This window comes from Euprymna scolopes, chromosome 41, assembly GCF_053919585.1.
Source record: "Euprymna scolopes isolate OS-2025 chromosome 41, ASM5391958v1, whole genome shotgun sequence".
Lineage (NCBI taxonomy): Eukaryota > Metazoa > Mollusca > Cephalopoda > Sepiida > Sepiolidae > Euprymna > Euprymna scolopes.
The window spans coordinates 30093216-30119928 of NC_136522.1; the positions used below are offsets into that span (position 1 = coordinate 30093216).

General features: G+C 36.2%; 1 protein-coding gene across 1 annotated transcript in view; it reads left to right on the plus strand.

The window, feature by feature from the left end:
- Positions 1 to 26713, plus strand: part of LOC145266641 (uncharacterized) — a 347925-nt gene that overhangs the window by 303001 nt on the left and 18211 nt on the right. The window contains exon 29 of the mRNA XM_080122566.1: positions 2084 to 2230. Coding sequence (XP_079978692.1) covers positions 2084 to 2230 — 147 coding nt within the window. The remainder of the gene's footprint in view (positions 1 to 2083; positions 2231 to 26713) is intronic.

The following is a 26713-nucleotide window of genomic DNA, read 5'->3' on the forward strand; positions in this document are numbered from 1 at the left end:
CACACACACACACACACACACACACACACACACACACACACATATATATGCATATAATATATATTCAGTAATGTGATTGATAATTTAAAATTCAAATTAGAATTAAATTAAAAATCCGTTTCATAAGAAGGAACAACAACAAAATCAATAATTTGTACGATCGTTTCGGAAAACAAGGTTTTTATTGCGGTAGACATTAAGCCACGGGCAATAATTTTTACATATAGTGTTTTTAACAAAGTTTCCTCATCAGCAAAGTATTGGGAAGGGTTTTTAATATATGTAAAAGACACCATAAATAAACCTAGCATTAATTTTAATTTAATTCTAATTTGAATTTTAAATTATCAATCACATTACTGAATATTAAATTAGCTCTAGGATATTTACCTATCGAGCTTATTATATATCTAAATTACAATAAGCACTTTTTCTTTCCCTGTATTTTAATTAAATTAGTAATTTTAATATTACATTAAAATACACTCTGCTCTTTAGACTATGCATATAATATATATATATATATTCATACAATATATATATTAGCATATATAGACATATACACATAATAAATATATATAAGTGAAAATGTGTGTGTGTGTGTGTGTGTGTGTGTGTGTGTGTGTGTGTGTGCACTTCTGTACCAAATAACTCTGTCAATTTTCGGTCTACTGACTATAGATTTGATATAATGGGTTTTGAAATTTTGGAAACTCTTTTTATTCGGTTTTTGGGCAGAAATTTGGCTGTTAAGGGGTCAAAGTTCAACGATTTGATCTTTGAGAACTCTACAAAACTCTTCTGCCAATTGTGGGTCTAAGCACTAGAAATTTTAGATATAGATTCCTTGAACATGGATCCACCGTTATATATTGATTTGAACCCAAAACAATAAATGTCAAAAGGTCATAATTAGAGTCAAAGTTTTTTTTTAAATTGACCTCTGCTATCTCTAACAAATTACTCAGCCAATCTTTGGTTTAAACATTTGAAATTTTACATAAAGTGTATTCAGACATAGGGCAAGCTTTTTAATCATTTTTTTGGTTTTTTTGCTGAAAATTTGCCTTCCAAATATTGTCAAAGTTTTAAAGATTTTACCTTTGCAGTCTCTAGCAAACTATTAAACCAATTTTAGGTCTAACATTTGAAATTTTATACAAAAGATATCCAGACATGCAGTTTTCTTTAATCAGTTGTTGGGCGAAAATTTCGCTGGCAAGAGGTTAAAGTTTACATAGTTGACCTTTTCAGACTCTACCAAATAATTTTGGGTCCAAACACTTTAAATTTTAGATATAGGTTACTTTGACATGGGTCAAACATTTTAATTTAATTTGAGCTCAAAACAATAAATTTTAAGGGGGTCAAAGTTTTAAAACAAATTGACGTCTGCGGTCTCTACCAACTTTTATCTACGGTAGTTAAGGAAGCCTATTATATAGAAAGGCATTACCGTACATATTCACACTTTTTAATACAGACATATGCACATAAAGTTATGAACAGTACATAGGGCGGAACTGCTAGTATTTATATAAAAGTGAAAATGTGTGTGTGTCTGTGTGTGTGTCTATGTATGTGTGTGTGTACATTTCCCTATCAAATAACTTTGTAAATTTTCAGTCTACAGACTCGAGATTTGACATAAGCAGTATTGAGATTTGGGAAAATCTTTTAAACAGTTTTCGGCCAGAAATTTGGCAGTCAAGGGGTCAAAGTTCAACGATTTGACCTTTGAGAACTCTACCAAACTCCTCCTCCAACTTTGAGTCTAAACACTTGAAATTTTGAATGTGGGTTACTTGGACATGGATCAAACTTTATAATTGGATTTGTGCCCGTAAAAATAAATGTTAAGGGGTCAAAATTGGACTCAAAGCTTTTTAAAAATTCACCTCTTCCGGCTCTACGAAATTACTCAGACAAATTTTTGTCTAAATAATTTAAATCTTACATAAGTTGTATTCACACGTAGGGCAAGTTATGAACAATACATAGGGCCCGAGCAAATCCGGGCTGAACTGAATTGTTGTTTATCTTTTTGTTTTACTTTATTTTCGCATTCTCTTTTCGCTTCCAGAAAAATGTCCTGCTGGTACGAAAGCAATTGTAACCGGATGTGTGGATTGCCCCGGCGGTACATATTCCGATATAGACCAACGTAATTGCACCAATTGCAAGCCCCCCTTAAGCAGTCTGCCCAGATCGAATTCCAGTGGATGTTTAGGTGAGTCAAACACAAACACATATCTTTCATTTTCGTATAGACTAGCAAGAAAATCTGACGTTGCTCGGGATCAAAGGAGGATCATTACTATGTACTTTTCACTATACTCATAACACCATATTACATTTTTTATTTGTACTGTTTCCTGTTCATTCGCATTTGGCCCGGAAAAATCTAAAATGTTGCAAAACTCTCTTTTAACGTAAACGTAAGAAATCGAACCAGATACACAGACAAGAATATCAAAAGAGAGAATAAAGCGAAGAAAAATAAAACTAGTAGGATGGGGGGGTCAAAAATGTAAAGGCGAGCATATGTGGAAGCAAATAAGTTCAGCAATACGTACACACTTACACACATATAAAAGCAAAATTATAAGCATATACATGCATACAAGTACAAATATACACACATCGCCATACTCACACGTAACCAAAATAAAAACAAAATTCAGGGTAGAAAACCAGAAGAAAGAGTACAGTACATATACAAAGAAATATAAAATATGTAATACTTAAAACTTATAGTAAAAATAATAGATATATCTATATATCTATAAAAGTGAAATTGTCTGTGTGTGGGTGTGTGTCTGTGTGTAAATTTCGCTACCAAACTACTATGTCAGTTTTAAGTCTACAGACTCTAGATTTGATATAAGGGGTAATGATATTTGGGAAAATTCTTTTTAATCGGTTGTCGGCCAAAAATTAGGCTGTCAAGAGGTCAAAATTCAAAAGATTTGAACTTTGCGGTTTCTAGCAAACTATTCAGCCAATTTTGCGTCTAAACATTTGAAATTCTACCTAAGGGATATTCTGCTTTTTAGTCGGTTTTCGGGCGAAAATGTGGCTACCAAGACGCCAAAGTTGAAAGAGATGACCTTTACAGACTCTACCAAACACCTCCGCCAATTTTGGGTCAAAAAACTTGACATTTAAGAGTTAGGTTACCTGGACATGAGATAACAACAATGATGAGAATACTGAGAGAGATGATGAGAATCCGGAACTGAGAGTGATGCGAATTCATTATTGAAAGAATGTGTAATACAGTTCTCTGAAATAAGGGGAGGGGAATCATTACTGATGATGGAGGAGGGGACAGACAATTAAGATTTGAAAGGATGTTATCATTCAACCACTACCGTGGTTGAATATATGCTTAAGTCCGAAATTGAATGAATCGAGACACATTTGTACGAGCCTTTTTCAAGTCTCACACAAAACACACATTCATATTTCAAGCTGTCATATACATACGCGCACACAAACATACGCGCCCACGTCCACACATGTACACTTATTCACGTTCGCGTACATACACTCACATTCACGTATATATACACACACACTTACGTATACACATGTACTCACACACGCGAACACGAACACGCACATGGACGCCGTCACTTCCGCTTTCTAAGGAAATACACATGCGCAAGATACACTCCGGAAGCGAGTATAAAACATGGAGACAAACTGTTTCTAACTCTCTTTAGGACCAACTCTCAACGAGAGAGGTTGGGCTAACAAGCCGCCGCCGTTTCGGCGCGCGTGCACGCGTACCTCACGCCCACTTCCTACTATGTATGGGGCACGAGCTAAAGACTGTATGTATACATTCTCACCCTTTCTCTCTCCATCTACTACTGGCCACTAAGAACACCTTCGCGTAGCTGACTACTAACTGATGACAACTCTAATATCCTCTTCTTTGTCTACACGCTGGACTACCATTCTCAATTTTCCTACAACATTTATTTCTCTTCCAACGCGCGAACAAACAATAGTGACACGAACTTGAGATGAAAACACATTTCCCTTTCTTGCTACAACACCAGTCCTACAACAAACCTTGGTTACATACGCGCGGACATGTTATAACTAAAATGTTCATTTCTTTCAACAGCAAATAAACAACGTTTATCTTATCCATTAATTGAGTCTTTGTTTCCTTCAATTCCCATTCGTTTCATTATTCTTTTGTAACGGGATTGTGGTATTTATATATCCTAGTCCCCTACACATTCAAACCACCACCACTAATTCCGTTCCCAACCAAATTTCAAACAGCTTATATAGTTGGATAGAACACCTCATTAGCTACATTTTGAAAAAAAATTTCGAAAATTGGTTCAGTAGAAAAAAAGTTACAACAAAATATGTGGGTTCACAAACAGGAGAGTAAGTACATACATAAGTGACTAACGCTTTTTTTTATTTTGCATAACTTTTTTTGTATATAAATATTTTTTACTGCGATTTTGCCAATATGACATGTTAGCGTAACGGTTAGAGTACCGGGGGTTGGTGGAAAGATTTTAGGTTCAATCCCGTGTATCGTTTTTTTTATAATTAAAAAACCGAACTTTTTTTTAATAACTAATTTTTTTTTAACTCTCCTTATGAAATAGATATGCGGTTTTCTTTTCCTAGATGGTTTAGATTTTCAATGCAGCACAGTACGGTTTGAGATCTTACCGTACTATTCTCCAATGCTTTAATAGCTGCCTGATAGCTATTTCCTGTTGCTGAACCTCTTCCATGATCAGAACCTCAGATTCAAAAGCCTTAAACATGCGCTATCTCTCCTTCTTCTTCAGTTTTTGTCGTGATGTTTACCGAATGTTAGAGCTGACTTGTCAGACTTAGGTATGAGATCCTGCTCTTCGGTGAAGGCGGGGGTGGTGTTTGGTACCACATCCAATGGTGCCAGCTCATGACTTGTGTTTGGTGTTGTATCCGATGATACCTGTATGGTGAAGACTTCTGCCTGGAAGACCGTCCTCAGTTTACCAAGATAATAAGATTTTTGACAGGTGAGGTGGTTTGAGTATTCTATATAAACACTCGCACCAATCTTATCATTCATTTTAGATCCATCAGTATAGCATTTGATTACGTTGCTTTCCAGCTCTTTTTCGTAATCTCTTGCGCCTGTTCTGTCATAAACTATACATGTGAAATGCTTTTCAAATGATCTGGTTTTATTCATAAGGTCACCCGGCACATGCAAGAGCGGTAGTTCCTTCCTAGCCTCATTACACAAATCCACGTGACTCTTTGTTTTTCCAGTAGTCCCAACAGATCTTGACCACCACAGACCCATGAGGTCTATTCTATAGGATCCCCGCATCGCTTCTGCCTTCAGGAATTCTTTAATCGGAGGGATATTCAACAACATCTCCAATGCTCCAGTAGGTGTGCTCGGATATGCTGAAGAAGTCATTAAACAAGCAAGTCTTTGTACCTTCTGGAGTTTCTTCCTCAAGTACAGTTTTTCTGTCCCGCGGATCCAGGAAACACATGCATATGACAAAATGGGACATACCATAGCAATGTATATCCACCTCATTACATGCGGGTTAACTGCCCAGGTTTTCCCCACAATTTGTTTGCATTGCATAAGGGCTGCAGTCGCCTTGGAGGAAATCTTTTCTATGTGGCTTTTCCTGGTTAGCTTACTGTCCAGGATTACCCCTAACAGCCTTGCCTCCTGCGAAAGTTTCAATTTCTGTCCACTCAGAAAAAGGTCACCAAGTTGGCAATTCCTTTTATATGTAAACAAAACCATTTCTGTTTTACAGCTACTGAATTCTAATTCATTTCGATTAGACCATTTATTAGGAATATTTAATGCCATTTTGGCAATGCGTCTGACCAATGATGCTTTTGAACCCGCGATGTCACAGCATCAGCCTGGGCATAAATATTCCTATTTTTAAACTCCTTTAAAAGAGGATTCAGCATACAGTTCCATAGTAAAGGTGATAAAATCCCACTTTGGGGATTTAATTTAACTACTTCTCTTTTAACAGTTGCCCTCAGTAGTTCTACGTGAACTGTTCTGTGGCTCACCATATACTCAATCCATCGGATGAGTACTGGTGGCACATTGAGTTCTCATAGCGACTTGAACATACTACTGAAGGGTATGTTGTCAAAAGCTCCAACGATATCTAAAAAGACACCGAGTGCCATCTTCTTTTTTGTTAGTTTATGCTCTATACAGATCACGAATTAATGAACCGCAGTCTCGGTAGAGACCCTGGCTCGGAACTACTGTGATTGAATAATAAATATTGCATAAATGTGTGTTTGAGAGCTAATTTTTTTTGACAATCATTAATAAATATTGTAAATTTATATATTAATACAATAGCAATGCCTGGAAAAATCATGCATTATATGTAAAAATGCGCGCATGAAAAGTAATATTCTTAAGATTTTATTAAACCTGGAAAAATAAAGGACAAGAAATTCAACCTGGAAAAGTAAAGAACAATATATTCTAGTAAAGTAAAAAATAAGAATTTTTTAGACTTAAAATATTGCAGCTAAAAATAAAATTTGAACATTGATAAATATTTTATTTATTATTTGCATATGTTGTTGTTTATTGTTGAGTTAGAAAGGGTGTCAGTCGCTGGATTGAACTTATTTCCCCCCTATTATTTGCATATATTTATGTAGTGAAAATTGTTTGAATAAAATAAATTCATTAGTTAGTTAGTTAGTAGATGGAATTAATAATTTTAAAATTTACATAAAAATTAATAATTTTATTATATCATAATTAGGATAATTTAATTCATTTTTATGTAAATTATAAAATTATTAATTTCATCTACTAACTAACAAACAAATGAATTAATTTTATTCAAACAATTTTCACTACATAAATATATGCAAATAATACGGGGGAAATAAGTTCAATCCAGCGACTGACACCCTTTCTAACTCAACAATAAACAACAACATATGCAAATAATAAATAAAATATTTATCAATATTCAAATTTTATTTTTAACTGCAATATTTTAAGTCTAAAAAATTCTTATTTTTTACTTTACAAGAATATCTTGTTCTTTACTTTTCCAGGTTGAATTTCTTGTCCTTTACTTTTCCAGGTTTAATAAAATCTTAAGAATATTACTTTTCATGCGCGCATTTTTCCATATAATACAAAGTTTATTAAAGATGATGATAGACAAACACATTACCTTTCAGTTGAAATGACTGCACGAAGACAAACAGTTACAATATATAGATAGTGATTTCATCAGCCAGCCGATTGATGATGTCAGGAATTATAGCTTGTGTAACTACATGGTCTACTCTTCTACCCTTCGGCTCTAAGGGCATCATCTCCCAGTCTGACCCTTTCTCTTTGGCTGTCAGTGTGACTCTCTGATTCTCTGATTAACTGACTAACTTCGAACCCCATCTCAATATATTGAGAATCTCCTTTGTTTATGACGCCAGACGTGTACTCCCAATGTGACTTTATAACGTTTCAATTCATCCGTGCCCTTGCACATGTATTTACACACATCTAATGAATAAAAGAAATCCGTAAATTAAATTGTATCATTTAACATATTTGTTACATTACATTTTCAACTTTGTTATTGTCCATTCTTTTAATTGATATTTTTAACATTTCTAAAATAATGGACAATTGCTCTATCTCTGACATAAAAAATATTTAGTTATTTCTAAAAGAATTAACAATGGACTGCATTCCTAGGATTTCAATTATCCACTTGCCTACAGGGTTCGATTCTAGTCTTTTCCTCATATCATTTTCACTTATCTAGTCAGCCCTTCTTATGTAACACAGACACTAGTATTTTTCGAAAATTATCAGTTCAGAGAGTCACGATTACGTCTGATCGGGAGATTTGAACTCGGCCTTTCTGACTCCATTAGCAAAGAACAAACTCTCAACCAACGTGAACTGCGACGAGAATATAAAGGATAACTGCCATTCTAGGAGGTTGAGAGTGACTATATGATTATAATCATACGATCTGTGTACGTGGGCTGTGACCAACTTTTTTTCATTTAAATGTAAAGTATTCAACAATAATAACCCAGTTTTAAAGGGGAAGACATAATTATTACTATAATTATTTTTTAATATCTGCAAACACTAGTGTTTCATCCTATCAGGAATAATATATATATATATATATATATATATATATATATATATATATATATATATATATATAATGTTCGTCCATCAATTTCGATGAGTGTAACAGAGCGCGTATGAACGCGTGTGACAATATCAGCAGCAGGGGAAGGGTAGATGACTAGCAAAAGTATTAACAGCAGCAGCCATTTGAGGACTATGCAAATTAGCAAGTGTGCGCAAGCTTGCATGACAAGAAAAAAGGACACCACGTTGCCCCATAATGCCAACGAGAGACTTTTAAGCTGGTGCCGAGACAGCTGGGTTTTGTTAATCTCATGGTAGAGGAAATGAAAAGTAAAAAAAAAAGCAGTCATTATTTGAAAAGTTACGATAATAAACGACTTGTGTTAAAACAGAAAAAAATGAGTCGGATATATTTGTTTTATTTTTTTTTGTCCATGTATGACTGTACACACGTTACATGAGTACTACATTACTAATGATGTTGCGACTTGCGCATAAAATTATTGTGGCAAGAGTTGCGCAATCTCAAACCACACCTCTCCTGAGTCTGCAATCGTAAGTACCAGTGGAGAGTAACCTTTAACAAGTAGAAATATCAGAACAACTAGAAACAATGCCGAGATAAGCGGATAGCACACACCGTCTGCTATTCCCAATGGTCACCCATCTGGCACTAGCCAGGCTCATCATTGCTTAACTTCGGTGATCCCACGAGGACAATAGTGTGTATGTTATTATTCCGTACACACACACACACACACACACACACACATATATATATATATATATATATATATATATATATATATATATATATATATATATATATAAAGTCATTGCTGTGTTGTTCCAACGACAGAAAAAATGTCTATTTAAAAGAGTGTAGCCATCAACAATTGTTTGTTTTTCAGACTTTTATCATTTTGTAATATTTTTAAATATTTTTATAACGCGTTTCAAGCCTTGTTCAGCTCTTTTCAGATATTTTTATATAAAGTTTTTTTAAGGTAATGTCCTTTTGGAAAACATTTTTCTCTGGCAACATCGATTGTGTTTTTCAGAGAAATGTGAATCTCAGACTTTTTGCCACCAATAATCGGTGAGCTGGTCAAAAGTTCAATCAGTTAGAGTTAAGTTCATTTGGTGGATGGAGGGAGTTTTGGGTTTATTTGGGACATGTTTTTATGGTTTTGTTGATTTTCTTTCTTTTTTGATGTGTGTGTATGTGTGTGTCAGTGTGTGCTTGTGTATTAAGGGGAGGGTTGTGTGTTGTGCTTGAGTGAATGCGTGTGGGTCAAGATCTGTGATTTTTTCACATGTGTGTGCGTGTGTGTGTATGTGTGTATGTATTGGATTCGGCATTACATAATCTGAAAATTGGATTCGGCATTACATAATCTGAAAAGGGTTGATATGCCGTAAAACAAAAACAACCAACAAAAGGAAATGTATTTACACTAACTGGATGTCTTCACCGTTAAAGATTCTTACATCTTCTAAATTTAATGTAATATTGTAAGTAAACTAAATAAATTCATCTGCATATGTTAATACTGCTATATCTGATTATATGTTTTCATACCATCTTCTCGTTTCTTCTACTCTACTCGGCTCATGTCGCCTCACGCTCTTAATTTTTTATTAGTTCTATTTTCTTACCAATAATATTTTAGATGTGTTTGCGTTCTGTTTATCTTTACTTATACTGAGTCATTATTACGTAACTATTAGCTATTAGCAACTATATAGCTAATAGAAACGTGTTAGCATTTGTTAGTGAGTATTTATTCTCGTTGCATTTAATTCTATAGTTTCTGGTAGAAACTATACAGACTGGCATTGCTCTAACTTTCGTCAAATATACTTATTATATACTTATTCTTAGTACTTAATATCTATTTTACAAATCGATATTTTCTTAAGTAAATTGTTTTCTCCTTATATATTTAGTTATTTTTATGTTCTTATGGTGGGTCGATTTTCGATGTATTTACGTTTAGGAGTTATAATCAGATCCTGATTAACCTAACTCCTACCACTAGTTAATTTTAATCGTCATATTTTAAGCTTTTTTTGAAAAATTTTTTTATTACATTTTCACCCCAAACAAGGCATATTGCCACTTTGATGTAGGGGGCTACTATCGGGGACCTAAATTCTAGGGGTACTATGTAGGGAGTTTGGCAGCAACATGTCTGTGCACATTACACTTGATTTCTGCATGTTATTACAGTTGGGAAAGCAGCGAACCGGAAGAGAATTCCAATGTCCTGCAGTTCTGGGAAAGAATCTTTTAGAGTAAAAGGCTTTCTTATATCTAGGGATCTCAACTGTGTAGGGGTGGGAATTTGCTGCTTGTCGGGTTTGTCGGGGGGGGATTTTCGTCGAGGAGGTACAAGTGCTTGTAGTTCGTCAGAGCATCAACCATTAAAATACTTGTAAAACAGGCAGAGGGATGCAACATTTCGTCGGTGGTACAGGGACTGAAATTTAGATGACAGTTCAGGACCTATTAGGTTGGCGACTCTCTTTTAGACCCTGTCCAGGAGTGAGGCACTAGTAACAGATACTCCAGTCCAAATGTGACAGCAGTACTCCATACATGGGCGAATGGTGGCTTTGTAGAGGTACAGGATACTTTCAGGCGTAAGTAATATTCTAGCACAATAGAGAGAGGTTTGACCAAGTCACCAGCTCTAGGGAGGTTGTCGTCCAGGACTGAGGAAGCCTCCTTCCCCCGTTTTGTGTCAAGACGTATGAGGTCAGTGGCACAGGTTTACAAATCGGAGTTTTCGTTCTAGATGGATGACGTGATCAGATCTACGAGTCCATCAACACTAAGAGGGTTTTCTCCGCACTTGGTTTCAAGGCCAGATATTTCTATGCCCCCGCCTGAATAGTTAGAATTAATAATAATTATCTGTTCCTATGCAACCGGCCTTGAATTACATTTTGGCATTTATTTAGTAAATCCTCCTTCGATGTTAATACGTGGTAAGCTTCAAGAATACAAAGATTTCATGTTTTTTGTTTTACACGGTTTATATTTACCTACCCTCCCAACTATTCCAATTTATATTCAGTTTCATTTATTTTAAGTCCTGTTATCTACTCTCCTAGGGCAGTTGAGTTTTTCTTATTTTTCTTTTTATTATTCTTATTGGTCCCATTATTGCTAATGTTATCTTCATTGTTTTCATCTTTGGTTGTCCTATTTTAATTTTCCGAAGTGGTTACGCAATCTATTTTTAAACTGGTACGCTGTGGATCCTAAGTATGTTTTAGTATTATTCCCTGTAATGATTTCACATTTATATATAATATTAGATGTAAAACAATTTTCATTAAGTCGGCATTCATCAGAATTTATACGGTTACATTGTTCTTTTATTAGATTCCCGTATTTCATTATTTCTGTTATCGATCATATATATATATATATATATATATATATATATATATATATATATATATATATTCAAACATTCCAAAATATATTGAAGTAGCTATATAGATAAAACCTATCGCATCGACGTTTTCAATGATTAGCAAACGATAAGGTCAAACCGTATTTTGTTATGTGATATGTTGATATCCAATGAAGTCAGGGTCACAGATAATGCCTTTGGCCCTTTGAGTCAAGTGTTAACAGTAATTGTTTCGTATAATCTCGCTAAAGGGGAACTGAGCATTTAAGACACAAAATGGGCTATAAATTTTTAAGTAATCTCGTTAAAAGTGGCTGAACAGTTGAGAGACAAAAAAGGCTATAGACTAAAACAAAAGATTAGATTAACTAGAGTTGTCTCGAATAATCTCGCCATATGAAGCTGAGCAATTAAGAGACATAAGTCGTAGGACTAAGCAAGAGGTTATTTTGTGTTGTCCTCACTAAATCGACATAATGTTGTTATTATCTAAATCGTCTTATGTATTCTTAATTAACGGGCCATATATATATGTATGTATGTATGTTGTTCTTAGTATAACGGACTGTTGTCCTCGTCTTAAATGCATATCTTGACGATCCGTGACTCGACTAGTATTATAGGTGCGTGCGTATCAACCTATATAATACACATACACATGACGAAATAGCTGTCTGCTACTCGCCGCTTCTGGAAGATTCGCCAACAGTCCTTGGGGGCTGGAATCTGCCGTTACAGAGATGCTTTAAGGCAAGGACTCAAGACGGTTTATATATATATATATATATATATATATATATATATATATATGTATGTATATATATATATATATATATATATATATATATATATATTTGCTGATTTCTTTCTGTCCTTTGAAGAGAAACATAGCAAGTATAGCCTTCTTTGAAACTCCACGGAATAAGGGCTTTGTAAATTGTTGTTTTTTTTTTGAGTATTCGGTCGAACAATAAATTTTGATTGTAAATTTCAACTCAGAATTTTAATTTTCTTTCTTTTGTATATATATATATATATATTATATGGAAAAATGCGCGCATGAAAAGTAATATTCTTAAGATTTTATTAAAGTAAAGTAAAGGACAAGAAATTATTAAAGTAAAGTAAAAGACAAGAAATTCAACCTGGAAAAGTAAAGAACAAGATATTCTAGTAAAGTAAAAAATAAGAATTTTTTAGACTTAAAATATTGCAGCTAAAAATAAAATTTGAATATTGATAAATATTTTATTTATTATTTGCATATGTTTTTGTTTATTGTTGAGTTAGAAAGGGTGTCAGTCGCTGGATTGAACTTATTTCCCCCCTATTATTTGCATATATTTATGTAGTGAAAATTGTTTGAATGAAATTAATTCATTAGTTAGTTAGTTAGTAGATGAAATTAATAATTTTATAATTTACATAAAAATTAATAATTTTATTATATCATAATTAGGATCATTTAATTCATTTTTTAGCTGCAATATTTTAAGTCTAAAAAATTCTTACTTTTTACTTTACTAGAATATCTTGTTCTTTACTTTTCCAGGTTGAATTTCTTGTCCTTTACTTTGCCAGGTTTAATAAAATCTTAAGAATATTACTTTTCATGCGCGCATTTTTCCATATAATCCATGATTTTTCCAGGCATTGCTATTGTATTAATATATAAATGTTCAATATTTATTAATGATTGTCAAAAAAAATTAGCTCTCAAACACACATTTATGCAATATTTATCATTCAATCACAGTAGTTCCGAGCCAAGGTCTCTACCGAGACTGCGGTTCATTAATTCGTGATCTGTATAGAGCATAAACTAACAAAAAAGAAGATGGCACTCGGTGCCTTTTTAGATATGGTTGGAACTTTTGACAACATACCCTTCAGTAGTATGTTCAAGTTGCTACGAGAACTCAATGTGCCACCAGTACTCATCCGATGGATTGAGTATACGGTGAGGCAGAGAACAGTTCAAGTAGAACTACTGAGGGCAACTGTTAAAAGGGAAGTAGTTAAATGAACCCCCAAAGTGGGATTTTATCACCTTTACTATGGAACTGTATGCTGAATCTTCTTTTAAAGTTCGGTTTGTTAAATATAAAAAAAAGCGATACACGGGATTGAACCTAAAATCTTTCCTCCAACCCCCGGTACTCTAACCGTTACGCTAACATGTCATATTGGCAAAATCGCAGTAAAAAATATTTATATACAAAAAAAAAGTTATGCAAAATAAAAAAAAGCGTTAGTCACTTATGTACTTACTCTCCTGTTTGTGAACCCACATATTTTGTTGTAACTTTTTTTCTACTGAACCAATTTTCGAAATTTTTTTTTCGAAATGTAGCTTATGAGGTGTTCTATCCAACTATATAAGCTGTTTGAAATTTGGTTGCGAACGAAATTAGTGGTGGGGGGTTGAATGTGTCTCGATTCATTCAATTTCGGACTTAAGTATATATTCAACCACTACGGTGGTTGAATGATATATATGTAGTGAATAAAACCGTATTTCTACGTTACCAATTTAATTGAAATTTTCAGAAAATTTATCTGTAAAGTCAAGGATTGTTTGCATGTTATCAAAATAAATTAAGATCGCAAATTATAAAAAATATATTAAATAAAATAAAAATATTTTTCGTAACTGCAAGACTGTGCGCCATTTAATTTCCGGTAGAAATGAGCCTTTCACGTGCACCACACGTTGACGACTTTCGAATTACATCATTTAACTATCTATTTAATAGATGGGTAAAAAAATCCTTTTTTTTTAAATTATACATATATATTTTTTTGTACTTTAACCTTAAATTGAATAAACAAAACATATCATAAAACTTTAATTAAACTTGGAAATACGATTTAAAAAAAATAGCGCGGATCGGTACGTGCAATAGAACCATTTGTTTATCTTAATTTTTGTATTTTTAAAAACTTTCCTGGCGAAGCCTACCTAAAATAAATTTATCTAATTCTTAATTTCTTATGTTATTGGAAAAAAAAGAAGGTAAATATGAAGAATTAATCCACCCTCGAAAATTCCTTTCAAATTACCACTCTTATAGGTTTTTGGGGACGCTGAAAACGAAAATAATGTTTATAATTAAGGCAAACGAGTAGTTTCCAAGATATGAACAAATGTTAGTTTAAAAAAAGTGAAGGATCACTTTTCCATAATAATTTAACGTAAAATAATCACCCACTTTGTGGTCACGATTTTGGGGGGGTCTTTCTTTCTACCCTTGGAAAATCCTTTAAAGTTACCTGTTTAAATTAGTTGGAAAAATCCTTTAAAGTTACCTGTTTAAATTAGTTGGAGGGGCGGGGGGTGTTTTGGCGGCCGCAGCCGCCAAAACACCTCCCCACACACAGAAAAATGCCCCTCTCTCATGTGGCCAGAAAGTGGGTGCTCATTCTAAGCTAAATTTACATTGAAAAGTGATCACCCACTTTTCGAAAAAGTAATTTCTTCATATCATGAAAATTTTCTTTTATGACGGAAACGGTGTGCAGATTTTTTTTTTTTTTTTACACTGAAATCGACAATAAAATATTTCGTTATATATGAACATGAGACGGGCCTTAAAATAAAATAATACCGGATTTTAGGAGCAGATTTGCCGTTTAGTTGTACAATATCCTCAAACCAGATAATCGCTAAAAGGGACTCTCCTCGTCACCTGTATCGAGCAAAAGTTTAAAACCACTGATTATATGTCAGCCTGCGTCACAGTAACATATATTGAGTGAGTTCCTAACAGTATTTTATATAGTGGCGGACACTGTTGATTACGTTAAGTTTGAGAAAGTGAGTTAAAACTAAAAAGCTATACAAAATACTGTCACAAACCCACCGATTATGTCAGCCTATGTCATGGTAACATATATTCTGTGGGTTTTTGACACTGTATTGTATAGTTTTTAGTTTTCAACTTACTTTCCCAAACTGAACGTATTCAACAGAGTCTGCAGCCATTTGTTTTTCCAGCTGATTAAACATTTTACATTACATAGAAACACTAAACAATTATCCAGTTAGGTAGAAACGTAACTTACCTTACCTTTGCTTTCATTTATTTGTTTTTGGACAACTTTTTCAAATCTGTGTGTAGTAACACCCCCCATCACTGAAATATTAATTACTAACTCACATTTTTGTATACAGAAAAAAAAAATTTAGCGTTTCAATATTTTTGCTACGTTCAGCTTCATCCACTGATTGTTGGTCGAGCCCAAGCCATGATTGACGGTAATCCCGAGGATCAGGATCCAATTCTGCAAGAGTACCATCTTTTTTCATTTTCGACTTTTTTTTTTTTACTTTTTGGGGTGGATTGCTGTACTAAGAATATAAGAAACATGCATTTTCTCTTTTTATTAGAATTTTCCATTACACCAAATTAAGCCACAGCAACGCGTGGCAGGGTACAACTAGTATATATATATATATATATATATATATATATATATATATATATATATATATATATATATTGGGGGAATTAGACCTAGAGTCTAAAGAGCAGAGTTTACTTTAATATATTAGTAAACGTACTAATACTATTAAAAGAAAAAAACAGTGCTCATTGTAATGTAGATATATAATAAGCTCTATAGGTATGTGTATCCTAGAGCTATTTTAATATTGATTAAAATGATTCATAATTTTTTAATTGAAAATCAGTTTCAAAAGGAAAAAAGCAAATAAAATCAATAGTTTGTACGATCATTTCGGAAACGATGTTTTATTAAAATAGACAATATGTCTTGAACAATAATTTTATAAAAAGATTTTTTATATTTAAACAAATTCTCCTCATCCGCAAAATAATCCAGGTGGGGGTATTTAAAGACACCAAAATAAGCTAGCATTTTTGTATTGAGGCAGATATTCCTGGAAAAATTCAAAGAATAATAAAGATAAAGCGCAAATATATTAAGACACTAAGATGGTTTGAGGAGGACAAATCATATACCGAAACAAGTTACAATATTGGAAATTCGTCATTAGTCCGAATTCATTTTTTAATATGAAAATTGCGGATACTAAAGCCAGTGCAAATTCGAGGAATTGTACGCAAAAAAGAGTAACTATTTCTTTAAAACAAATAGCATTGAAAAAGGATTAAAGAAACTGAAACGTGACTACTTTTTATTGATGCAAACTGTATTACATTTTTAAAATGTTCTCGCAGCTTTTACTTTTAAATTGTTTTATCATTATTTAATTAAATGTTTTGTTTAATAAAAAAATACAATTCCTCTGTCGCATATATTTTGTAATGTTAAATATTACATTTTTGTTACTAATGTTATAAAATTTGTTACATTAAAAAAGTCGAGGCTTTCTTTCTTAAATAAAAAAAAACTTTGATAAAAATGACAAGTCTTCATCGCAGTTTTCGTCTTTTTTTATATTAAAGGCTATATTTTAAAAGAAAATTAATAAAAAAGCAAACCACTGAAAAATATTATAGCTTACATGAATTAGTCACGGCTAACTTTTCTTTTAAACAATAATATTTGTTTTAATTTTTAAAAGAGTAAAAAAGAAAAAATCGTCGCGTCTCAATTTTATTTCATAAAAATTCCTATTCTTTTGTATTATTTTCATTCTTGTTTTAAAAATCTTTCTTTTCTTACAGTTCTTTGAAGTTATGTTGCTTTTATTGTCATAAATTTCTGTATGAAAATAAATGAACAAACTTTATTTAGTAAATTCTAGTTATCTCTTTCAGACCAATAATAAAATCCCAAACAGGGACCAATGTCGTAAATAAAACACTATTATGCAGTTAAACAAGGAAGTATATTAGAGCATGAAGTAGTAAGATAGCTAATTAGTAAGAAAAGCAAAAGAGTTGTATATATTATATGTGTTTCATCTTTTGGAGGAAATCATCAGTAGGGAGAATGACGTTCTGCGAGTTGCACTATTCGAACTCAGTAATCTTTTAACTTCCAAGTTAGAACCTATATCAATGCGATCAACTCAACAGCCAAAGGTAAAGAAGGGAATAGAAATATATTTATATCTTCACAAGCAGACATATTTCAGTAGGCTGTTAGAAAAACATTGAACATACAATATGGAACATTGCATTATGCATTAATTCTGCAACTTAATTTGACTTTTCATAAACAGCCTATTCTATATTAAAGAGGTTATAAAGAATGTGACAACTAATGTGACAACTAGGAATTAATTATGAAAAATGTGACAACTAGGAATTAATAATGAAAAATGTGACAACAAGGAATTAATAATGAAAAATGTGACAACTAGGAATTAATAATAAAAATTGTGACAACTAGGAATTAATAATGAAAAATGTGACAACTAGGAATTAATAATGAAAAATGTGACAACTAGGAATTAATAATGAAAAATGTGACAACAAGGAATTAATAATGAAAAATGTGACAACTAGGAATTAATAATGAAAAATGTGACAACTAGGAATTAATAATGAAAAATGTGACAACTAGGAATTAATAATGAAAAATAAAACAAAGAAAAACTGAAAAGAGTTTATATGTCCATCAATGTTTCTCACACACAATCTATTTCTTTCTCTCTTTATATATGTTGTGGGGTACTAATCACCCCTAGTTCAGAACTAAGTGGAATCAACTAGTCCTATGAATACCACTGGTTTCAGAGACTAAATGGAGACATTCATACCATGTTTAACCGTATTCTACGAACACGTTCCTCTCATACTACTTTAGTGGCTCCTGTATTCTTTATGATGAATACATATTATATTTTATACACTTCACACTACTTGTAGTTTCTTTCATTTGTGACCCCTAGCACAGGTCTAATGCAACTGGCTGACGAGGACGATTCAAGAACTTCCGGGATCAATCTACAATAATTGCTTACTGAATGACGAATATTCGGGCAACGAATTCACTCTAAAAATAAAACAGCCATTGGAATTTACTCTAAAAAACGGCCATTGGAAGACAGTATTTGACGACCAAAAGGATTCAAGAAAAAAGAACACACACGGATATTCGAAATAATGCTTTCCTACACTCGGGGGAAACTCGAAAATTTAAAGGTGTTTATTTTTAAAAAAAAGTCGGTGTAGAACAGGAAAAAACTACTTGTCTACGTTGGGGAAAAAACAACATTCCAGCATAAAAATCCACAAATACGGGATAAAAACATTTCGAAAAAAGGACAACAATTCTTGTCGAAAAAAGGACTTCACAAAGACGTCGTCAAAAAGCCTTATCTTGCTGTTAAAAAATGCTAATAAACAGTAAACTATGAGCTGAAATAGAATACATAGGACGAATTATTATTATTACTGAATCAGTAAGTACAAAAAACTTTGCCGTCCTAAAAAGCATGTCTTGGTAATACGTCTTATAACCAAAAAGCATTAGCGTTGGAAAAACGAAGAAAAAAAACCTCCTTCAAAAGTAAATGATAGATTTTATTTTATTGGCTAAAGCGAGTATTCGCACAAAAAACATCGTCGGATTGTAATCCGATTGAAATAAACTTTTCACTGGTCGACGGGATTGCACGTCGAAGAAGAAAAAAAAAATGATTTTGCTAAGCACGACAAATAAAGTGTTAACAAGATAAGGACATTCTTTTTCGCAGGGAGATCAAAAAGAATAGGCAATATTTAATAAATGCTATAAACTCTCTTTTACACATAAGTAACTTTTTCTTTGTAAAGAAAAAAGAGGAAAAAAGGTGTAGGATCAACAAGGAACTGAACCCAGTACAAACACGTTACGACAATTGAAAAATGACAAACGAACTCTACTGCTTTCTGTATAAATGCAAACGCCAAATTATTTTTAGACAAATTGCCACACTATGAAATTAATATATGAAAGAAATATTCATTAAATAATCAGGTACGAATTTTGTAAAGGTTTTTTTTCTATAGAGTTGATACTATAGGAACAGTAAATCAACGAATTGGATTGTTTTGTCATATTAAGTAATTCCATACCGTCCAAAAAAATCAAAATGAATGAGTTTGCAAAAAAGATTTTGGAAATGGTGAGATTTCAACAAAGTCAACAATTAGAACTTGAAAAAATGTTCAGATAGGGGTAATTGGTAATACAGAAAAAAAAACGAAGAGAAACAATTGGCAATACAAAACGAAGATAAACAGTTAAATTTAATAAAATATCTCGAAGAAAACCGAGGAAGAGAAAAGAAAGAAATGAACGAACAAATATTGGAAAAGCAGTTAGATTTAATGAACTCCTTCGAGGAAAAACAGGAAAGAGATAGGAAAGAAATGAATGAACAAATATTGGAATTGAAAAAAATACATTTAGAGCAACAAAACCATATGACCTATGCAAGCGAGCATGACACAAGGCCTCATATTGCAGAGCAAAAGTAGCAAAAAAAAAGCTACGTAAACACTACAAAAATGGACCCTTCACCAACAGAAAACATAAGGAAATATGTTACGGTGTGAATCAGAAATAAAGAAGTAAAATTGCAGTTCGATTCAGGGTCGGATTTATCAATTATAAATTTTCACACGTGGAAAAGAATAGGAAAGCCCACGATGAAAAAGACGAATAAATGCGCAAGATCGGTAACTGGTGAAAAAAATAAATTTTGAGGATGGGGTAGTTATTAATGTGTCACTAAAAAGAACGACAAAAAAGCTAAAAGCTTTCGTTCTAAGGAAAGCAACGAACTTATTCGGGACCGATTGGATTCAGAAATCTGAATTATGGGACTCGTCAATGCGTGATTTTTGTCACAAAGTTGAAAACCTAACGGTAGAAGCCGACAAACTCAAAAAAGATCTCAAAAATCTTTCCCAAGTGTTTTCTCCGAAAAGTTTAGATGCTGCACAAAAATAAAGTGAGATTCGAATTGCTGGACGAAGCAAAACTAATATTCAAAAAGCCATAGAGCGTACCGTTCGCTTTGAGGGAAAAAATTGAAAAAGAATTGGAAAGTCTAGTTAACACTGGAATTTTTTCCCCTATTAACTATAGTGAGTGGGCAGTCCCCACCGTATACATGAAAAAAATCTCAAGAGATTAGGGTATGCGCGGGCTTTTCGACCGGATTAAATGCGGTGCTCAAGGATCATCACTACCCGCTACCAAACCCAGACGAAATATTCGCTAAGTTTAATGGCGGAAAATATTTTTCCAAAACAGACTTAAGCTAGGCATACCTACAAATACTAGGAGAGGAAAATAGCTCGAAACTTTTGTGTATCTCAACGCACAAAGGACTTTATAAAATCAATAGATTAGCATTTGGTATAAAAGTAGCACCTGCAATTTTCCAACAGGTAATTGATAATTTGCTAAGCGGTTTGGATTTCGCAATAAGCTATCTACGACGATATTCTTATTCGTTTATCAAGAACATGCATGAATTACGTGCACTATTAAAAAAGACAAAAATGGGACTGGACGCCTGAGTGCCAAGCAGCGTTTAAGAAATTAAAAAATGTATTAACGTTAGATTTATCCCTGACTCATTTCAATCCGAAACAAGAGATTATTGTCGCAACTGACGCAAGTTCTTATGAGATTGGGGTGTGCATTCTACACAAGCTGCCTGATGGATCCACTAAGCCTGCATGCGTCAAGAACTTCATTCTGCCGAGAAGAATAACTCCCAAATCGAAAAGGAAGCACTGGGGATCATATTCGGGGTTACAAAATTCCACCGATTTTTACACGGTCGTCAGTTTAAATTGCAAACTGACCATAAGCCGCTTATAACCATCTTTGGCTCTAAAAAAAGGTCTGCCGACTTACACAGCCAACAGACTGCAAAGATGGAGAATCATTCTACTGAATTACGATTGCAATATGGAATTTCTTACATCTGCGAAGTTAAGTCACGCAGACGGATTGTCGCGATTAATCCCAAAATCAAGGGAACCGCTAGAAGACACAGTAATAGCGTCACTACAAAGTGAAAAGGACTATACACAAATACTGTGTAATACGATCAAGGAACTACCAGTCACTTTGAAAGATATAATAAGGGAGGCTGAAGAAAATAGTTTCATCAAAGAAATGAAACAAAAAATTAAATCGGATGAATCGGCGGCGGAGGCTTATTCCGTGTGCAATGAGGTACTATTTTACCAAGAAAGAGTAATAATCCCAGCTACACTACAAAATAAAATTCTAAAGGATTTGGGCTACTCGAATGAAGAGCCTCATAAGGTCCTACGTTTACTGGAAGAGTATAGACACTGATATAGAAGGCACGGTAAAGTCGTATAAGGGATGCGCATTGTCGTTTGCGTGACACTGCTGTCCGAACTTTCACCTTCCCGTTCCCACTTGACGCGTCTTCTCTCCACTCCAAAACGAACTTCTGCAACTTTAGCTTTTCTCTTCTACAAATACACCTTCTCTGCTCGCAATCAAACTTCAGAATGCCCTCCTTCCCCAAATCACTCCTCTTTTATTTCCAATCAGGAGCATCTCATTTGCATACCTCGTGGTCACCCTGTAGGCATATAAAGAAACAGGGCAGCCATTTTTGTTTCTTTCTTCTTCATTATGAACACGAGGTAAGCCACACAAAAACGCGGTCGGTCGTTCTTGTTTCTCTTTTTCTTCATTTACACCACACGCCCCCCTGATCTTCGAGATCAATAGGATACTTCGTAATCCTCCATCCAAGCAGGCCGCCTCCTCTCACGTCGAGGCCTCTGGGGGACAACTTCTCGGGGGTTAACGTTTTCAGGTTCACTACAACGCGGGCCTAAGTCAGGTTGAGCAGCATCATTTGCTTCTCGGTGGCCCTCGATTTCTTCTTCTTCACTGCCCTCACTGCATACCGGCAATGTCACACGACGCAGGTCTAAGATATGTCGGGGAACGCCATTCACCATCACATTGTTCTTCGACTGCAATCCTGCTATGACCCCTCTTTTCCAACGAATGGTACACTGTGCATTGGGGGGTTTCACCCACACGTCTTCACCTACTTTGATAGTGGCTTCTTCACTCTCAATTACCGCTGCTTTGTTGCACGGATGCCGCAACTTATATGTGAAAACGGCCCTATGAGGCACAGTTGTCTCATCTTGTTTGGTCTTCGGCGAGATGTTATACCAAAACACCGCCTCTATGGGTGATACGTTGCTTTTTTCCGCAGCGGATTTAATGGTGCGATGATTCCTCTCCACTATTCCGTTGCCACTCGGCCGATACGCTGCTCTGAAAAATTGCCTTACTCCCCACTTATCGCATACCCCTTTAAAGGTTTCTGATCGGAAAGCGGGGCCATTGTCCATTAAGAGTTACTCAACCGGCACTCGCTCCAAAAATATCTCCTCGATGACCCCTCCGATCGCCCATGCAGCTTCTGCCCTGATCTCTCTCAAGATGGCAAACCTTCCCGGTCCACAGTCGACCATCGACAGATACAATTTGTGGCGATAGTGTGTCACGTACATTGCCAATCGCTTCCAGTCCTCCGCAACGTGTAGCTCTCCTGCTTCGTGTCTGGACGGTCCAGGGTCAATTGATTGGCACTCTCGACAGTTCTCCACCACCTCCCTAACCTCCTCCTCGGTGGTCTCCGGGTAAACCTCTCTGGCTAGGAATAACGTTCGTTCTCGACCAAAGTGGTGCATTTCGTGTGACTCGTTGACTTCTTCCCCTGCACAGCATACCGAGGAGACCTCCTTTCCCTCCTGCAGCCAGGCCTTCTTCACGCGTGTCATCGAATCCGCCTTGTTTTTTTCTGACGGGACCAACACAACAGATACTCTCAACTGGAATTCCGCTATCAGGTCGGTGAGCGCTCCGAGTCTGCGCTTGATCAGCATTTCCGCAGCACCCCTTGTCTTAACTCTCTTATCGCCAGTTACTGCCGACCGAATCCACGACGCTACTGTTGCCGAATTTGGTTTTGACTTCAATTATTTTCAATCCCCATTTCAGGGCCAGATTGATTCCTTTTATAGCGGCATCTAGTTCTGCTACGTTGATATGGGAGAAGTCGTTGTTTTTTCTTAGCCACGCCGCATCCTCTACAGTTACACCTCCTATCTCTAGTACGACGCCCAACGCCAGGTTACTGGCATCGCACCAAACCACACCCGCGTCTTCGCCGCTGACATACCATTTCCCTTTCACTGGGTCCGCATTCCTCACTCTCGCAATGACTTCTTGCAGCATGTTCGTGACCTCCTTCGTCACACGGCCTTCCCAGTCATCAGTGCCTGTTTGTCGTTTAATAAAGCTGCATGATATCCTGAGCCAGCCAGCGATAGGATAGTGCTCGACCAGCCTCCCGCAGACTGAGAAGAGTTCTCGCCTCGTCAGCTCAGATCCGACTTCGGGTATTGCATTCCCTCGTTCGAAGACAAGGCTGTCTTTTCCATCTCGCCTTAGTTTCAACCCCAGCACCGCTCCTCCATCTAGGGCCTCCGCCGGTTTTGCGGTTAACCCATACTTCTCGACATGGCTTCTTACTTTCTCTGCTGTCACCTCTGCCTCCTCCACCAGGATGTCGTAAGTGTACGAGCTAGTGGCCTCCTCCACTGTACAGTCTTTGCTCAGCACTGTCTTCAGTATGGCAGTCATAATTTTGGGGGCTGAACTCAGCCCAAAGCCTAACCTCGTCAGACAATACACCCGCCCCTTGTACCGGACCAGTTGGTACTGCCAGAGTTTTTCATCTACATGGATCTGCAGATATGCCGATTTCAGATCGACAATCTTAGTGGCCCGCCCCATTCTTCTCCATTTCCTCATGACATCCTCACATACGTCGATCCCGTTCCAGTGTGGCAGGCTACGTGTCTGTTCAATTCCCTAAAATCCAGCACGGGCCTAATCTTGTTTTTGGTAGGCTGAACAACCGCCAGTAGTGGCAACACTCCTTTTTCTTCCCCTGTCCACGGTTTCAGAATTCCTTCTTTTATCCACCTCTCCACTTCTTCCTCGAATCCTTTTCTTATTTCTCCTCGCAGGGTGTTTTCGTAGCAGCCCACCTTATTCTGTAGTTCTGGGGGCCCGGAGATCCATTTCCATTCACCCGTCCACCTCACGCCATCAAACTTCGCCAGGAAATCTTCGTCCTCAATGCAGCAAACCTCCGGTTTTGGGGTTCCGACAGTTCTATTACCTTCCACTCCTGCCATCCCCACTGCGCTAAGACGTCCAAACGTCACTTGGGCCCCTCTTAACGTAGCGCCCCCCAGTCGGTTAATTGCACTCATACCTATAATCACGTCGACACCACCGACCAGATGATTCAACACTAGGGCTTGCAGTTCAATGGGCACCCCTTGCACCATTACTTCCGCTGTCGTCTCGCCTAGGCATTTCACATCCCTGCCATCCACGGTCCTAATAATCCTGGTTCCGCTCCATGACCTCGCGACATTCCTTGCTAACAGCGTTGTAGTGCAACCTGTGTCGACAAGGGCTATGGCTCTCTTCCCATTGACTACCACCGGTAACCGAGGCAATGTTCCATCATGCGCCATTTCCACACAGAAGGGGTAACCACTGGCGCAATAGCTCCCCTTCACTCGTTTCCCTGGTCCCGTGCAGCAACACAATAGCGGCTAATATGCCCCACTTGTCCACATCGGTAGCACGTGATCCCCGGTCTCGGCTCTTTGCAGTCCTTGATCAGATGAGGACCCTGGCACAGGAAACACTTGATGGCAGGTCTCCCCTCCTGTCGCCTCGCCGGCTGCCTCTCATTCAAGTGAGGCCTCATGCACATATTTCCACTCACAGCTGCAGCCACGATTGGGCTTTTAATATTTTTCACTAGGACTCTGGCGTGGACCAAGAGATCGTCCACTTCCATAGAATGGATACCCGTGATTCTCTGCATGTTCGCAGAGATTTCCTCTGGGAAGCCGTTCACTAGGTACAGCTTTACCGTCATCTCCAAGCTCCTCCCCACGTAACCAGCCAACCCTGCCAGTCTCCTGATCTCTGCCGCAAAGACGTCAACGGACTCGCCGGTCCACCTCAAACTTGACAGCTTGCCAAGTGCTTCAAATGGGCCCTCCGCGAAGGCCAATTTCAGCCTTTGCTCCACTAAGGCAAGGTCTTCCTTGTCTTCATCTCGCATCTGCTGGTAAATCGTGAGGGCTTCCCCCTCTAAGTATAGCGGCAGCAGGGTGACCACATCTTCTATTTTTTGCAGCTTCGCCACCATTTTTAATTTCTCCAGCCACTTAATCAGGTCGCCCTCCCCAGTAAAGGGTCTCAACATCTGAGTGCTCAGTCTCCACTCAGCCATGTTAATTGCTTGATATGCCGAAATAGCTTGTCGTTTGCGTGACACTGCTGTCCGAACTTTCACCTTCCCGTTCCCACTTGACGCGTCTTCTCTCCACTCCAAAACGAACTTCTGCAACTTTAGCTTTTCTCTTCTACAAATACACCTTCTCTGCTCGCAATCAAACTTCAGAATGCCCTCCTTCCCCAAATCATTCCTTTTTTATTTCCAATCAGGAGCATCTCATTTGCATACCTCGTGGTCACCCTGTAGGCATATAAAGAAACAGGGCAGCCATTTTTGTTTCTTTCTTCTTCATTAAGAACACGAGGTAAGCCACACAAAAACGCGGTCGGTCGTTCTTGTTTCTTTTTTCTTCATTTACACCACACGCATTGGCTGCAAAAGCGCCCCCAATACAATTTAGCCCGTGACATACAGAAGGATTTCCGGGTTAACCACATAACGACGCCAACCTATCATTCCCGATCGAACAGTCAGGCAGAGGTTTGTAAAAAATTTAAAAGAGCCGTAAAGAAGGCTAAAGGAACGCGTTCAGAAAAGGCGTTACAATAGTTTTTACAACATGTTTACCGAATTACGTCAAATGAAAGAACTCCATCGAAGATGTTACCGGTAGAATTAATGTTCGTGAGAAAAATTAGGCCGATTTTCGAGTAATTTTTACCAAAACAGGTGAAACCGTCAAAGACCATAGTTCCTAAAGAGAGGTATTTACCTGGTGAAAAGATATTTTTCCAGGTACACAAAAATGATAATAATGTGGTAACTAGGAAAGGTCCAGAAAAGGATCGAGTGGATGGTTTACATTATCGAAGGTCCAAGATTTACGCACAAGAA